Source organism: Homarus americanus, unplaced genomic scaffold (genome assembly GCF_018991925.1).
Source record: "Homarus americanus isolate GMGI-L3 unplaced genomic scaffold, GMGI_Hamer_2.0 scaffold39155, whole genome shotgun sequence".
NCBI lineage: Eukaryota > Metazoa > Arthropoda > Malacostraca > Decapoda > Nephropidae > Homarus > Homarus americanus.
The window spans coordinates 2,894,711-2,912,509 of NW_024737042.1; the positions used below are offsets into that span (position 1 = coordinate 2,894,711).

General features: G+C 37.4%; 2 protein-coding genes across 2 annotated transcripts in view; one reads left to right on the top strand and one right to left on the bottom strand.

The window, feature by feature from the left end:
• Positions 1–2,563, bottom strand: part of LOC121872772 — a 9,127-nt gene extending 6,564 nt beyond the window's left edge. Inside the window, exon 1 of the mRNA XM_042375828.1 lies at positions 2,545–2,563. Coding sequence (XP_042231762.1) covers positions 2,545–2,563 — 19 coding nt within the window. The remainder of the gene's footprint in view (positions 1–2,544) is intronic.
• LOC121872584 lies at positions 2,501–9,388 on the top strand. Its single transcript, XM_042375416.1, has 3 exons — positions 2,501–2,737; positions 7,886–8,011; positions 8,832–9,388. The coding sequence occupies exons 1-3, from the start codon at positions 2,568–2,570 to the stop codon at positions 9,013–9,015; spliced, it is 480 nt and encodes a 159-aa protein (XP_042231350.1). The 5' UTR covers positions 2,501–2,567; the 3' UTR covers positions 9,016–9,388.
• The last annotated feature ends 8,411 nt before the right edge of the window (positions 9,389–17,799 follow it).

A 17,799-nucleotide genomic window follows, 5' to 3' on the forward strand; every position in this document is an offset into this window, starting at 1 on the left:
GCATACAAGAAATCTAGGCCTCAACGTCCAGGGTGTGCCTGAAGCTGGTCGACTCCATCCCAAATCGCCTTGATGAAGTCCTGAATGCAATGGGTGGCTGGACCAAATACTAAGATGTGTATATTGGTGTATTGTTTGGATTTTAGTATTGTTTGTAAATACAATTAATATATATTAACTCACCTACAGTGTTATCTTAAATCCATGTCCTTATGATGTCTTAAACTATATCGCATGAAAATTCATAACAAAGTAACTTAACAGCCACAAATTATGTATTGTGTGGTATACAATGATCTGTATGACACGTCGTGGAATGTGTTGTCTTATAACACAATATAATTATATAGTTACAATTGCTACCATCATTGAAATGCTCATGATGTTCAGCACACAATATTAACGGTAACTGAGCACACTCCAAAATATATGAAGCTTGCATATTGTGGTGGGATGTTTAAACACTGAACTTGGAAGAATTGGAACAGTCACCTAGATTAAGTCTGAATACTATTTTACAATACTGGTAACTTTTCACTCCACTCATTTTAACATAAGTATATAATTATATAATATTGCATATTATCACAAATATTTATTAAGCAAAGGATGGGTGGAATATAAATAAATATTACCATAATATTTGTCGGAATAACAACAAATTGTGACGTGGTCGCTGACCAAGGCCCTTCACCCTGATCCTGCATATTTCACTTTTATCCTTACTATATTCCATTCTTTAAAGTATCATTGTGACCTGAGCGGCAATAAGCACCCAGGGCACTGCACCTGTTCCATGAATTTGTAACCATAAAGAACAGCTGTAAGACAAACGTAGTTAAAAAGGCAGCTTGAAATTATGGTGGTATAAATAATAAATAAACCTGCCTCCCATCCAGCCCCCACCTCCTCTATCCCCCCACACACACTACAGTGGGCGACATCTGTTGGCCAACCATAGCACTTTCCCCAGCTGTTTCGAAACTTCAGACTCAAGGCAATTCGAACCTCACTGTGGCTGGAGTGGGCACGACTTTGGTGCACGATAGTACAGTACAAGTACACAAACAGTACTAGTTCATATTCTGAGTTTATAGGCATAGTATACCACGTGAATCTTTAATCTCCACATACAATACACTCATAGTGCTTTTCATATTTGTTTGTTTTTATCAAACTACAGGTAGTCAAGGGGCGACTTAATTGAAGTTTATAAACAACTCAGAGAGCATTACTCAGTCGAGGGTTCATACCTAGAGCTGGGACGTGCCCTAACACCTAGCGCGGGGCGGGCGGTCACAGCTTATGGTTGAAGAAGCCACAAGTTCGAAAATTGTCAAGGCAAACTTTTTTTGAGTTTGTAAACCTTGGCTCACACTGCCAGAGAGTGCGACAGCACCGAGAGTGAGCTCATTCAAGACCAGACTTGACCAACATTGGCGCAGGTGCAGATACATTCTGGAGTCAGTTTTGCCCAGTACTTGCCAATGACGACAATGCAGCCTGTCTGGCATTGAGGATCTGTTTGGTGGGGTTCTGGCCAGCCAGATATTTGCCTCAGCCCAGCCAGCCATTCACCTAAGCCAGCCAGCCGTTCACTTCAGCTTGTCAGCCGTAAACCTCAAGCCAGCCTCAATGAGCCAAACAATCTAAAATAAATAACAAACCCTTCCCCTGCATCCACACACTTCCTCCCATCCACCCACCCTTCCTCCCACCCACCCTCCTCCCACCCTACCTCTCCATCCACACACCCTACCTCCAACCACACACCCTTTCCTCCCATCCACATACCCTACCTCCAATCCACCCAACCTTCCTCCCATCTACACACCCTAGAAAGAAAAATAAATTAATATTTGATGATTTTGATATTCTTCATGAGCAAAGAGCGAGTCATCAGTCGAACATTAACTCACGTCTCACGGCCTATGTACTCACCCCTGAAGATGTGAATTACACGAAAGCGCTTGGGAACGTCGTGTTTTCCTTTTCCTTGTGGTTATCAGCATATGAAACGATAACTTTCTGTTATGATTTTAAGTATTTTATTTTATTTACTCTATTTACTCTATCGCTATTTTTGTTGTTTACCTCGCTGAATCCCTCTTCAAGAGACGTTTCCTATAAATGATGGTGAACGCTTCCACGAATTCCTCCTTGCTATTGCTGATGTATATCAACCTCAATATTAATCTAAGTTGTTTAACACAAATTAACACGATAATGCATAGAACCTGACCTAACATACCCAACCTATGGGTATGTAAGGTCAGGTTCTATTAGGTTCTATGCATTGTCGTTTCCAGTTTTGTGTTTAATATCATGATATTACTCATATTAGTGAGTAGAAAAAATTAAACCAATACAGACAATTCATTCTGGTGGTACCCGTTATCTACATCTTTTAATTTATTTAGATTTATTATGGAAACATATACAGGATTTTCCTCCCAACGTGTAACTCTCCTTGGTGGATACTTAAATCCGGATCCCGATGCAGAACTCTTCCGGAGTCGGGGATCGTTCTCGTTCCTCACTCACCGATAGTAGCAGAAGGCATAGTTATGGCGACTTTTGTAGATAAAGTTAATTCTGGCCTTGTAAAGGCTGGTTTAAAGCCTGTAACAAGAGACAACGTATTATTTTATTATACACCTTTGAAAGGCTGTGCTGCATATGGCATATTGAGTGTACAAATGTTTAACCCAGAATTGTTTGAAAACTTCAGTTTCTTGTAAGTTACCAAATTTACAATTTTGGTAAACATTATTTGTTGTGAGATTAATAGTGTTCGTAATGAATAGCTACAGCTACTTTGTATTTAGGTCATTAATATGTGTTATTGGAGTTAAGGAGGCCGACGTGCTGGCTGTGAATTCAGACTATAAATGGACATGGCAGCTTCCTGTGTAGAATGTTTTGGGCGTAATAGTTTTCATCTTGATTACTTAATTTAACAGTCTAGACATGGATGCATTGTAATTTATTTGTGTTCCTGGTAAAATGGTAAATTTGTACACTTTGCCCATTGTGGTTTTGGACATGAAACTTTACGTTTTCCCGATTTGATGTTTTGAACGATTCTGACCATCATATAACAATCTTGGGGAACCCGTGAGAAATTGAGGTTTTTGGGTGGTGGGAGCAAAAACGAGTGATATGCTATATATATGACCAAAGTTGACTCGGTTTTCCCTTTTTAACAAGTAAAAAAAAAGCCAAAATTTGAAAACCCGACCCAAGTTTTGGCAAAAGTTGGCTCAGCTGACGTATAGATTATTGCTGCCAACGATTCTAGCAAGATCATAGTGCTTTTCCACCATAATTTTTTTTTGTTAATTGCAAGTGAGTGTGTTCTCTTTTGGGGAAATGTTTCTTTTTTATAATTTATACTATACAGCTACTCCCCGACTTAGGACCTACTTGGCTTACGACCACCCGGACATATGACCGCCTCAGTCGTACCAAAATTTTTGTCAAATTACGTATTTTCGAGACCCAACGTCAGTGAGTGCGCTGTGTACTGACAAAATGTTCGTTTGTAATTCACTTTAAAATGGCTGGCAAGCTTAAAAGTGAGAGTTTTGTGGTGCTGAGAAGAAAAAGAGACACCCATTTTAGATTTTCCATGTATTATTTAAGCATTTTCGACTTACGACCATTTCGACTTGCGACCTGGATTTGGGTCCCTAACCCCGTCGTAAGTCGGGGAGCAGCTGTGTTTATATATATATATATATATATATATATATATATATATATATATATATATATATATATATATATATATATATATATATATATATATATATATATATATATATATATATATATATACACACACACACAAGTTGGGTCCACATTTACGCGGTCAATTGAACCCGCGTTGTACCGCGTAAATGAAATAACAGAACATATGGGATTAATTGAAATAGAGACTGGGCCCACCCCCAAACTCCACTTTTTCTGACACAATACCTACGTTGTAGTAAAAATATCATCTTAATTTTATGATGGTATGCACACACACATTTACCGCATAAATGACAAAACGCGTAAGCGAAAACCGTGTAAAACTCAGACTCAATTGTGTGTATATATATATATATATATATATATATATATATATATATATATATATATATATATATATATATATATATATATATATATATATATATATATATATATATATATATATATATATATATATATATATATATATATATATATATATATATATATATATACAGGTATAAATAAAGGTGGAGGAAGTGCAACTTTCCTACTTTCGTTTTTCTGGTGTTTTTGTCCTGAACATGGTTCTCTATCGAGGTGGGACCTATTTAGATAAACACAGAAAACTGGCAATACCTTATATGAAAAATACACCCCAAAATAACAAGGATTTACTGCAATTTTGTTATTACAGTACAGTATCAGTTCGGCAAATTTGCCTTAGTAACGTTTCATACCTAAACAGTGTAGGAGTTTCTGCAGCGATGGAGATGATTTATTGTGGATAAGATAAAACCAACCAAACCTACCTAACCTGACATTACTTACTTACACAGTATATCCTAGGATGGAAGTGCAATAGTCTAGGTTAGTTTAGGTCAGGTAAGGTAAGATGGTTAGGGTGTTATTTTGTTATAATATTTAATGTCAACAGAAGGAGGAGAGTGAACATGGTATTCTCATCCAAGCGGCATGGACCTTATCTGCTCTTTACAAAAACAAAGGAAAACTGAATGTTTGAAAGATGAAATTCCTCCACCTTTTTGGGAATATTCTAGAGGTAAGAAATTATTTTTTTCTGGAAAATTGTCCTAAATTCGGCCTTTCTTTTGAGTTAGACGTCTAAAATATTATCATGATGTGGTTATTGAGATGAAGCAACAGGATTGCCAGCTTCTTCATCTCGCGATGGATATTTACGAATTTGGTCCAAAAACTGTTGGACAACTTTCTTCTTTTTGTATAACCCCTTGTAGCAATTAATGTTGTTGGTTATTAACTCATTACTTTCCTTTTTTATGAATACTGTACAGGGAATATTAGTGTGTTACTTTACATAAGGCTGATGTAGCTGTACACTACCATACATGTCTAAATTGAATACAAATTTCTTATTACCAAAATGGGGTTATAGCTGTATATTTTAATATCTCATGGTTTTGTAATTAAAAGAGTAATTAAGAAAATGTATAAAGAGTTTTTAATTTTTGTAGTTGGAGGGAATGTTCGTTTCCCATAGATAACCTCAATGTGGCTGTAGACCTGCACAGAGGATTTAAAATGCATCTCCGACATGTCAGACATCTGCATCCACAGCTGCCATGTTTGTTAGTGACTGAATTCAATTATCTAGGAAGTGTAATGATATCAACATTATGAACCTCGACCTATCAGAATGAATGCAGGACAAATAGTGGAAGTAAGTAAAAGTCTGTGACCAGACAAATAATCACCAGGCTTTTTAATGAAATGTACTAGGGGGAAATAATACTGTGTTTAATTTATGTAAGCCTTGTGTGACTGTAGTGGAAGAAATACTGTATAATAGTGTTAAAAGAACTGCCCCTCACTGCCCCCACACTACCTACCTTCACTGCTTCTACATTACCTTCAGAGGCCCTTTGTAATCAAAACTAAGCACTTATTTAAATAAATGAACACTTATTTTGTTTTACAGGTTGATATTACTTATTTTTTCATGACATCTGTTAATTTGCCATTTATTTATGTGGTAGGCTTTTGTGCTTTGAAATTTGCAATAATTTGCTTCAATATGCTCTCTGCAATTCTGTGATGAAAAAGAAACCAGCTCTGAACTTTGTTTTTAGCAGGTTTGCACCTCTGAACATTGCCAAACTTAAATCCATTCCAGTTAAAAATCAGATAGTTCAATGATGCTTTGTTTTCATTTGCCAGAACATGTGGAGGCTGTACCTTACTTGTCTCTTTATTCAAAGCAATTGTGATAGGAATAACTCTCACATCTTGAAATGAATTCTACTATGTGAGAGAAATGTTTAAGTACAGTATGTACTTTGTTGCAAATTGATTAATAAGCATGCACCTCATCACACAATGCCATTGGTCTAGATCACATTAGTAGCTCAGTATAATGTAAATGATAAGTCAATTTCCACAATTCAACTACTCTATGGTGCATGCAACTTGCACATGACAAGGGATTTTTGTTGAACCACAGAGCATGGTTTCAGATTTTTTCCCTTGAAGACCATTGCCATGCTTTTCTTCCACCTCCGAAGTTTTAACCCAGATCCTAATCTACAGCTCTATGATCACTGTGAGCAGTGTGTCAGAGAGACCTGTTTCCTGGGCATTATCTTAGACAACCGGCTTACATGGCAGTCACATATCAATACCTCTAAGAGTCTTGCCAGCGTGCTTTCAAGTTATTGAGAGTCTTGGGGCACACGTTGTGGGGGTGCTGATCGAGGAATTCTGCTACACCTTTTCCACTTGCTACCTAGACCCAAACTGGATTATGGGTGTGAGGTGTACTCCTCAACCACTGAAGCTAGGCTCAACACACTGAACTCTATTCATCATGCTGGGGTGTGCCTGGTGACAGGTACCTTCAGGTCCTCGGCAATCCCAAGTCTACTGGTGGATGTTGATGAAGGCACCTCTGAACACAAAAATGGAAGTTTGGTGAGGTTAGGTAAGGGTTAGGTCAGGTTCTGTACATTCTCACTTTCATTTTCGTGTTCAGGATCATGATATTAGTCTCTCCCCAAATTTTGGTTCAATTCTATTATTTTTTCTGGTGTTGACAAAATAATCTATACTTTTGTTGATGCACATTACTGTCTATACAAGGTGCCCTCTTGAGTGTAGAGGAACCTCTGAGAATGTTACACTGGCAGCCTGAATATGTCTGGACTAGGGGTTGGACAAGTGATTTTTCATGACTGTGTGCCTGGTAGACAAGCAAACATTTTGAGAGGAAAATACCCAGATGGAAATTTGTCAAGTGCTTCATGACACCACCTCCCGGTATATGTTTGACCAGTGAGGTCTATCAATCAGTGAGGTGATGGGAAGGGGGTTGTGTGCTTGACTAGATGCCATATTGTAACATCACAGCTGAGTTGATCCCTGACCTGACAAGAAAGCCCAGGTGCATGCTATAGCCTCAGTGATGTCATAACTGATCTCTTCTAGTGTTGTTGGCCTGTTCTAGCAATGATTTGACCCGAAATACCTGTGTAAAAACTCCTACTGATTGTTGTGTAAGCAGAGTTGTGCTGTAACTTGAAGCAAAAACATCAACATGAATAAGTAACAAGGAATGTTGATTGGATAAGTGTAAAGGGTATTTAAATTGCTTATTTAACTTTTCCCATAAAAGAACCTGGCAAGCAAATATCCTCCAAAATTTGCTAAGGCAAATAAAAGAAAAAATATCCAGGCAAGTAAATTTCATAAATCACTTGTGTTAGACAAATAAATGTTCCATATGATTTTCTCATCCTGCTTTCCAGGGTGACAGATCCAACAGATAGTGGTTGATAATATGGAAGAAGACTTAGTATTGTGTCTAGGTTTTTTGACTGATTTGTTTAAAGTACTGTACTTCTATGAAAGGAGGTCTAGAACAATGGCTTAGTGAGTGCATTATACTTGAATTACCTTCCATGTTCTAAAACAGGCCAGGAAATTAGATTTGAAGATCAATAGGTAATTTGTAAGACCATGAAGTAAAAAATTTGGATTCTGTTGTAGTGTATTAGAAATTTTGAATACTGAACTTGTTTGCCTGGCTGTCTAAATTTTTTTTTATCTTTTATGTAATTTAAATTTTATTGCAATTAAGAATTTATTATATTGCTAGATGTTTGTTTCTTAGGGTAATACCTCGTTACATCTCATTGACGAATGCCTGCTTGGTGAACACCATCTCTGGGACAGGACTGTACTTGTACTCCAGTAAACATCTTGCACAAGCTAACCCCAAGGAAAAGCTCTTATTCTGGTAAGTCAAGATTCAGTCGGGTATTGTTTTGTAAAGTCTCAAAAAACAAGCCATATTGATCCGTGAACTCCCTATCTCTACCTGGGTGACCAGGTTCAGATACACAACAGTAATTCTAATAACTTGGCAATGAAGATTTATTAAGGCCTCTATAAATTCAAAGGATATTAATCAGCCCTCTCCCTGTTGGTTTCACTTGCACAGACACAAAGTGTGCTAACAGTGCACACTGTGAGAAGGTGGGATTGGGCTACCATACTTCCTAAGAATAAGGGTAGGGTTGATTGCTAGATCAACTTTTCCCAATAGTAGCAGCAGATAGTCGAACATTATGCAATAACACACCTCGGATACACCTCATTGGTTGTGATACTGCCACTGCTAACACTATTTACACATGGACACAGTTATACTCTTAAGTTACTGACGTTTAATTGGAATAGATCTATTTATACCTGGATTTAATGGAAAGCATAAATTATCAGTAAAAATGCATTTAAATGCAAGGTATGACTATGAGTTTTGTGGATTAACTTTGTAATTAAAAGTCAACCGTCTGCCTGTCTTGAGTTTCATCTTCCAGCAGTGGCATTATGTAGGCCTTACTGTATTTTAACTTAGTCCAACAGTTTTATGTCTTGTTTAGCAACTACAGGTACACTGTAGTTTAAAATTTAATTGCTCTGTTTCTTGTTTTGGCCAATAACATGGCTTCCTCTTATTTATAAACATTTATAACTGAACATATGTTAATGCTGTATATACAGGCTGTAATTCACTTATATAATAAGATTTTTTATTTAATTTTTTTTTTTAACAGTGCTTTTGGGACTGTGATGTTTAATCTTGGATCAATGCTGCTGTGGGCCCTGGGTCGCACTGTTGCACCAGAAAATCAAGTCCTCCGCACAATGATAGGTGCCGCCAGTGCAGCTGGAGCTGTATACCTTGGCAGGAATTATGTAACCTATTTAGATACACACATCAGATCTTCCAAAGACTAAAAATGTAATTTTGAAAATTGATTTTCTACTCTCCTTCACCAGTGCTTCCAGCAAAGGAAGATTTTATAAGAGTTTCTTAAGCTCATTTTAATACAAGAGCTGCAGGACCAAGACAGTGTTGGAGTTTAGAAAGATATGTGCACCTGATTATTTAGCAAAACAATAGATATTACTGTCATATAAAAAGTTTATTTCAGGTGAATTTCAGGCACAATAAATAATGTACAGTACTTGTAGGTTTGAACAGATTTTTCATGTTGATAGTTATTTTATGGGCTTACTGTATGTGGGGAATTAATATTCTCACTATGCAGATCATGGCTTCTGATGTCTGTTGTTTAGTCTTGAATATAATAAATCATACTGGATTTAATTTACTTATGATTCTCATGTGACATGAAGAGACACCCAAAATCTGTGGATTGGATAACTCGTGTACAGTACTTAAATGAAATAAGCTCATGGGTTTTACCCCAGAAACCCTTCACTTTTGTGCCTGACCTGTACTCCAGAATTATAATAAAACACAAGACTAGAGATGAAATCTCTCCCAGTTCATATGTAGTCCCTATAAATAGGGAGTAGCTCTGAAGAAACAGTTATCAGAAGGTGAGAGCTGTCAGTCAAGGCTGCTATGCCATTGTGCACACACCCCATGACCCAAACAGACATTAAAACAGGGCTCGGAATTAGTAGTCCTTCAGTTCCCTTGTCGTTCCTCAGCTGTTCAAGCATCTTTCATGTGGATTTGTATTTTGACCCAAAGATTGCATTTTATAACAAATGTGAATCAGGCAACTCAGATCCCTCCCTCCCTCCCTAAAACATGATGATGAGCTGGAATCTAAATGTTGATTGAGCCTGAAGCTTGAGTTGCAGGGTGCTTGTTTAATGGTAAGGCTGTGTAGACTCAAAGCTCTTGCCTTCAAGCAACTGAATCTTCAGTGTAATCCCATATTTATAAGGAATGATGCAGTTTGAGTAAGAGAGACCCTATCTTTAGTTTTCTAGGCTTATTGGACTCATGGAGCATAACCCTGGTATGTAAGTAGAGGGTTCCTGAAACCTTGGGGTCAAACCCAGAAACTTGTCAATGCAAGTAAGTCTCTTGATCCATGCTCATTTTAAACTGATATTTCAGGATCAATCCTTATGTCTCAAAACTGTTTTAAAACAAAGAATAGTTATGACCAGAAGTATTGAGTAAAACAGATATTAATTAAAAGATGACCTAGATCCAATAATAAAATACAGTACCAAGTTGCTACTTGTGTGTTTGTACTCAAAGCTCTTTACATACAGATGTTTTACATGCTGTATAATAAGATCTCTTCCTACTTGTAGTGTTTTTGCAGACTCATGGTTACTGTATATTGGTTGTCCTATTGAATGTAAGTAATTTCAATCTGAAGCATAAACTTCAGTTTATAAGTGATATTTATGAATTTAAGAGTGTTTAGACCATTCTCAAGAGTGGAATTTTAAAATGAAAATTAGATGTGTCTTAACTAGTTTCATACAGAAATGCTTAATTTACAGTACTGTATTTCAAATACCTGTATAAGATTTTTCTTTGTGATCATTACCACATAAACAGGTGTAAAAATAAACACAGTGTTGAGAAGTAATCTTTATATTTAAATTTGATGAAAATAATTTAAAGACTGTTTATGAATGTTGAATCGACCACCAATGTAGATAGTCGGTATAAAGGCATGAACATATTAGTCATGTGATTTATGTACAGTATGTATATGTTTCACTATTGAATATCCATAAAGTTCACAACTAAAACTCTTTGCTAAACCTGTTTTCTGTTTGGAAAGATAGTAATTTGTTTTTATCATATTGAGATGATGGCTGATTGCAGCTTTTCATTAAATCTCTCTCTGCTGGACGATGAAATATTTGTCATCCATTTCACTATACATGAGACAATGGACGAGTTGACGGTTCTGGGCAAACACAAAAGATACACTCTGCCATGTTCGTAGAGTGATACGGTACTGTATACAGTACAGTGGAGTATGCTATAACGAACGTAATTGGTTCCAGAACCTCGTTCGTTATAGCATTCGTTCGTTATAGGATTAATCCGTTCCAGGCCCCCAAATACAACCACTTAACACTGAAAAAATTCTGTGGAAAATGTAAAAAATACGGTACTTTATCTTACCTTAGTGTTATTCAGCATGCAGGTACACCTAAACACTGGCACATCACTATCACTTCCACTGGGAGTCTTGGCTTTAAGGTCCTCAAACAATTGTTTAGCCTTCTCACAAATTATAGCTTCACTAATGTTACCACCTGCCATTTCTTTCTCCTTTATCCACACTAAGAGTAAATTTTCCATCTCTTCAATCACATTACACTTTGCTTTGCTAAGTCTAAAGATTCCCTTAGCCACTTGCACAGTTTTTAACTCCTCTTTATTCTTCAAAATCGTACATATAGTCGATTTAGCCATCCCATATTCATCACTAAGTTTCGCAATGCTTCTTCCATTCTCACGTTTCTTTACAATTTCTTTCTTAGTTTCAAGGGTTATTAGCTTTCTCACTCGCTTTGGATGACTCATTGTTACAATTGTATACTTGTATAACAAAATAGTTATACAAATAACGCGAATTTCCACATCAAAAGACGAAATTTCAACAATAACAGTGGTGCACTGGCTACACAATGAGACAAAGATGGCGCCTGACGCTCTTGTTGTGGGTCGCGGTACAGTACAACAATATTCATGCGCCAGGCGAAATAGTCCCGTATTCATCCGCGTTCGTTGTAGGAGTTGCGTTCGTTATAGCATTCTCAATTTTATAGGTAAAACCGTTCATTATAGGAATATTCGTAGTAGGATCCGTTCGTTATAGCATACCCCACTGTATATAATTTGTAATAAAAGTTTAGAGTCTGCTTTAATAGTCGAGATAACTTTATTTCTCTAGAAACAGGACCTCCATTTGCAATGACGTCACTAGTTTCAAACACCACTGGGCTGCAGTCGTAGGTAGTAGAAAGGATGGCCTCTTCAGACCCCAAATGCCACGTTCAGGTAAGTTTTAAGGGTGGTTTTTTTTTCTGGTCAAGTCATGGACATTTCGTAAGTGAAGAAATGTGCCGCGAAGAGCAACTTTTCAAACATAGGTCGGATGGATATATGAGCGATAGGGGTTGGGTGTAAATGGAACTGCCAGTATGGCCTGCTGCAGTTTCCTTCATTCCTATGTTTTTTTGGATAATAAAAAAAAACTCCCATGTTCACACCAGCTCAGCTGTCATGTATTCTTACCTGGTAGACTTTCTCTCAATTTATTTTTTTTCAGTGCATTTTCAGAGTAGATCAGTACTAGATAGAGATAAGAATAAATTTAGAAGTGATGACGTTGTCTAGACTTAATTTTGATAATGCCTGATGCTAGCTAAACATGACAACATACTGCTGTTATTGTTTTGATGATTTACTAATGAACCACTGGGATATATTATCATTTATATTAATTAATGGTTAAAATTTTGCTATAACTACCGTAAGTGTTTTGATGTTTAGATTCAAGATAGGCTATATTGGGTAAGTTTTAAGTTTTGGTCATCCCTGTACTTAGACATGCAGACTATGTTTTTCTGAACGATTTTGACCTCTTCTATTGGAAATCACTAGTTTTGAGTTACTACTCCTCCTTATTGATCATACCCTAACCTAACCTATGATCTGTATTTTTTTATGCGATCGAAAAATGTTTTGTGACAGAAATTCTGTAGAGTTAATGTGCCATATTGTTTAAAGTACTTAATCCCATAGTTAGAATCTTAAGGTTCCCAGATGACCAAAACCAAAATAATATAAATATTGTTTGGGATGTTTATACTATGAAATTTATATGGGCAGCTAATATCCATTGAATTAGTTAATGTACTCAGTAATATTTTTATATTCAAAATAGTATTACTGTGTTGTACAATGAAGCACAATTATTTATCTAATAATATTTATTTACTGAGCCGATCAGCCGAGAAAGTTGGACAACTACAGTTGGCTGCCTCCCGCTGGGAAGTTCACCCCAACCAGTGACGTCACAACCAATCACAGAGTTTTTTGCAGTCATGTGACTTTTTAGCAACCTTAACCCTTATTTTTTACACCTTTGGGCCCAATTTTTTAAAAAAGCCATTTTTTTCTAAAAACAGTTTTTGTGATGTAGCTCGGAACGTGACGCTCAGGTAAGCGACGTGTCCTCCTAATATTACTTATTAAGTAATTATTAGATGTTTTAATTGCCTGTATGTTGGCCTGGCGAGTTAGCTAGGAATTAACATACCAAGGTAACATTGCTTCCGCCCAATGCTTGGATCTCAAAAGTGGATCTCGAAGATGCCTATTATCACGTTCCTGTTCAGATTTATATTGTAATTAGGTCCCATAAGAAGTTAAGTAACTTTTTCCAGAGACCAATGTGGGATTCTCTTGGGGCGAGGAGGTCTCTGAATGAAAAAGGATGATCTTAGCATTTGATAAATCCTTGGGTTCAAAGTAATATTAAAACCCCAAGCCACAGGGTCAACCAATGCTGATTTATAAGATGCAATTGTCGATCTTGAAGGCCTTTAGCTCTGAACAGAAATTCTAAAAATTTTTACAACTGTTTCTGATAATGATTCTGGAGTTGTTAACTTGATAAATTGTTGAAAAAGGATTCCAAGCTTTCTCATATTGAATAGAAGTTTGGGGTCTATGACCTGCTAATACTTGGTTAGCTATACAGTATTGGGATTACCCAACAACCTACAGTATTTAAACTTTTTTTGAGAAACCCCAAGCGTGAAGTGCCAAGGATATCTTGAACTGAGAATGTAGTACCTGATCTAGACATCCTTGTTGCAATTGTAGCGGATTCGGGCACCAGTTCAGCAGATCCAGGCACCATGGTTGTAGGATCCAATATGGTGCAATTAAGAGAACCTTGCCTCGGAAGGATCGGAGTTTGTGAACCACTTTGGGCAATATTTTCTAATCTGAAAGCTTTAAGGTGTTTAAAAAACTTCAGGATGTAAATATTACTTTTCCTGCAACACTTTTATTTAACGGATTTAGTATGAAATTTGATATATTAAAAAATAAAACATTTGAATCACCCATTTTGGTTAGAGAATGGCTCTATTTACTGTACAGATATCCCAACCTCATAAGAACTTTCGAGATAAAAAAAATTCGCTTATGTAAATTTCCTAAATTACGACCTATTTTTTGTGTTACAAAAGCTTCCTGGCTTATACAAATTTAGGTCCTGGCAAAAATTCAAATTGCATGCCTCCGGAAGTCAGCTGGGGCAGTCACATCACCCGAGCGCTCTCCCTACCAGGCTGAGGTAAGAGTTGGGGTCCTCCTAATATTACTTATTAAGTAATTATTAGATGTTTTAATTGCCTGTATGTTGGCCTGAGCGTCGCATTCTGAGCTATATCACAAAAACTTTTTTTTAGAAAAAAATGGTTTTTTCAGCTCAATATTTTGGGTATGTAAACATACCTTTCTTCATATTTTTTTCATTCACTTACATGCACACACACAATCCTACATACAGAATTTGCCCCACCAAAAATTTTTAATAAGGTCAAAAACATAGAAGGGATAGACATTTCTTCGTGCATCAACGAGAGTTACTGTAGTAGGATGAGCTGGGGGGAGTTATGTTATGATTATTTTTCAACTCATAGTTTTGGATAGATAATTTATTTATTTAATTTTTTTGCTCAGTTACGTGCACACACAATCCTACATACATAATGTGTAAACATTTAATACTGGTCGGAGATAAAAGGTTTTCCCTTTATGGATTTTGGGGTGTATAACCATAAAAACAATTGATCGGCTCCAGTTTCCAAGAAAATTAAGTTTTCACATTTTGTATATATGTATACTGTACAATATATTCGTAACATATAATGGTCACTTATTTATTTTGATTAAACCCAACACTTTTTTGCTTGTCTCTTGTATTCCAAGTTCTGGGGCATGATGAAGAATGGGGCGAAATCTTTTTGACGGTCACAAAACTTACACACCCTAATATTTTCAGCAAGGAGATTCCATTGCTGTAGTCTGGAGCCCAACTGTTCTGCCTTACTTTTTGGCAATTCCAGATCTCTGACAAGGCTGTTTAGTTCATTCTGAGTTATGTTGTGGGGTTCAGATGTCAAGTTATGAACGAATCAGGTTCTTGTGAAGTTGAAGGTTCACAGGTTTTGCAGGTTCTATCATCCTCTGACTCCAGGGCGAATGGGTCTGGGGGCTCAGGACTGGGTAGTCCTTTGCTGAGGTACCAGTCATATAGCAGATGGTATATTCAGATATTGTAAAGACCACTTTTTCTTCTTGCAAATACTACCTTTCCTAGTTGAAGGCATCATGCAGTAGTAACAATTGCTTACATGATCTGTTGGCTCCCTCCATACCATTGACACTGCAAAAGGCATAGCTTCCCATCTCTGATTCAACCACTGGCAAAGGTTTGTTGCACAAGTATTGCAGCATATGTGAAGGGCCCAGTTCTTGTCCTGATCTCCATTCTTACAGCTAAAATAAATATGATAGGTTTTCCTCATCAAGGCATTTGTAGCATGCTTTTGTGATGCAAAAGTCAATTCTTCACAAACAACAAAAGTTATCTGCACTGTTCACGCATTTACAAGGCATCTTTGTTCAAATTTGGCTAAAAAATCGTCGGTGTCAAAAGCAAACGCTGAAAAGAGACTTTATGAAAGTATGATGCGTATGCACTGTATGATGACTTCCAGGAAGGAATTGATGTAATTCAGTAAGTAGGTTGATGTAATACCTGAGTTATGATGTCATCATCCACTTTCTGTTCTCTAGGTTCCAGAAAAGCAAACTGTCAAAATCAATTGGTCCATTCAGTACAAGCCTGATCCCATTTCTTCATAAATGAGCCAATTGACAGTTTTAAGCATAAATTTTGTACTCAGTGCCCCCCAAATTAATAAAAATTGACTACTTTCATTTCCAAAGCATTTTGGCTGTAGACCAGTGAGCTATTATAAGATCAAAAACATAAAGGGAATCAACATTTCAATGTGGTAGGGAGAAGCAGCAGGGCTGCATTGCTTTGGCGATGCTTGAGGGTGGCCTCGCATGAAACAGCCAGCGTCTATGCAAATGTTTTTAATGTGTTAGGTAGTAAATTACAGTAGTAGTGTAATAGTTATTATTAGTTAGGTAGGGTTTTTCTTGTTTGTGAACTGATTTTGTGTTTTGGGGGTATTTTTGTCATTGGGAGAACCTTACCCCATTTGTCCCATTCGTTCTGTTATTCGAGATACGAAAATTCCCTTGAAGTTTTTTTTTTTGTGTGGGGGATCTAACCCATTCATATATCAAGGGATACCTGTATTGTCAGACTTGCGCAATAGGCTATATGTAATAATTCTTTACCAAAATGAAATTTAATTGTACTGTAGCCAGTTTTTGTGCTGGCATGGTAATGTATATACAGTACAGTCAACCCTCACTTTACGCGGTTAATGTAACCCGCAGGGTCCCGCGGAAAGTGAGGAACGCGTAAAGTGAATAACATAACATATGGGATTAATTGAAATAGAGTCCGGGCCGACCCCCAAACTCCACTTTTTGATGACACACAACTACTGTATGTTGTAGTCAAAATTTTATCTTAACTTTATGATGGTATGAAAAAACAAGTAATATAGAAGAGGTTAGGTTAGGAAAAATAAAGGTTAACATAGGAAAAATAAAGGTTAACATAGGAAAAATAAAAGTTATGTGGAACACTTACGTTAGTAGAAGAGATGGGTCGGCATACGGGGATGGAGGCTGGTTCCGAGGCAGAGGGCAGATTACTGGCCCTCAGGTGAATCACCATTACTAGGTGAATCACCATCACTGTCACTTACAGTTGTCTGGGCTTCCCTGACAAATCCCTCAAAGTCATCTTCACTGTCACTATCACTGGCTTGGGCTGGCTGTGGTGGGTTGCGGGCAAAGAAATCTGTTATGCTTTGCTGACGGCTGGTGTTGATGTTGTCGTGTTACACCTTGATGTAGGGCTCCATAGTCTGCAACAGCTGGGTAGTGAAGATTTCATACCTGTTTGCGTCAGGGTCGTCGGAAAGGAGGAGCTTGGCTTTCTCAATACACTCGATGGCACCCCTAACATTACTATGGGATAAGCAGAGTTCTTCTTGGGATGACGCACCACCTGCCTCTTCACTGACGTTGTCATCATCATCATCTACCATCTCCTCGGTAGTCACATCAGGTTCCATTATCACCTCCAGGATGTCGTCGTTGGTGGTCTCGGAGAAGCCTGGAACTGTAACAGTCTGCGCAGCTTCTCTGGCAAGGTCCACTGCTACTGCAACAGTCTGAACCTCACCAGTCACAGATTGACTCCTCCTCTCACCTGGTATTCCACGCAACACATGTCTCCATGCGTGACGAATTGTAGCAATAGACAGCTGATCCCATGACTCCACCAAGAAGTCCACAGCTTTCTTGATGTTAAATACTCTCCAGAATTGTTTGAACAGTATTTTTTGCTGTGCCAACTGTTGATCCTCATCTTCTTCGCTCTTGCTATCCGTGGTGGTGTCACTCAGGTTGCGCAACTCTTCCCTGGTATTGGTGTAGTCGTTCAGGAGTTTGAATTTTTTCGTAGAGAATGCAGCTTTTACATTACAGATTAACTCTTGGTCCATGGGCTGTAATAGAGACGTAGTGTTGGGAGGAAGGAAGACCACTTTTAC

Excerpts from the sequence above, each read along its gene's own strand:
- LOC121872584 (XM_042375416.1), top strand. The coding sequence starts at position 2,568 with ATGGCGACTTTTGTAGATAAAGTTAATTCTGGCCTTGTAAAGGCTGGT. Across the intron at positions 2,738-7,885 it reads TTTGAAAACTTCAGTTTCTT|GGTAATACCTCGTTACATCT; the intron begins GTAAGTTACCAA and ends TTTGTTTCTTAG. Across the intron at positions 8,012-8,831 it reads AAGGAAAAGCTCTTATTCTG|TGCTTTTGGGACTGTGATGT; the intron begins GTAAGTCAAGAT and ends TTTTTTTAACAG.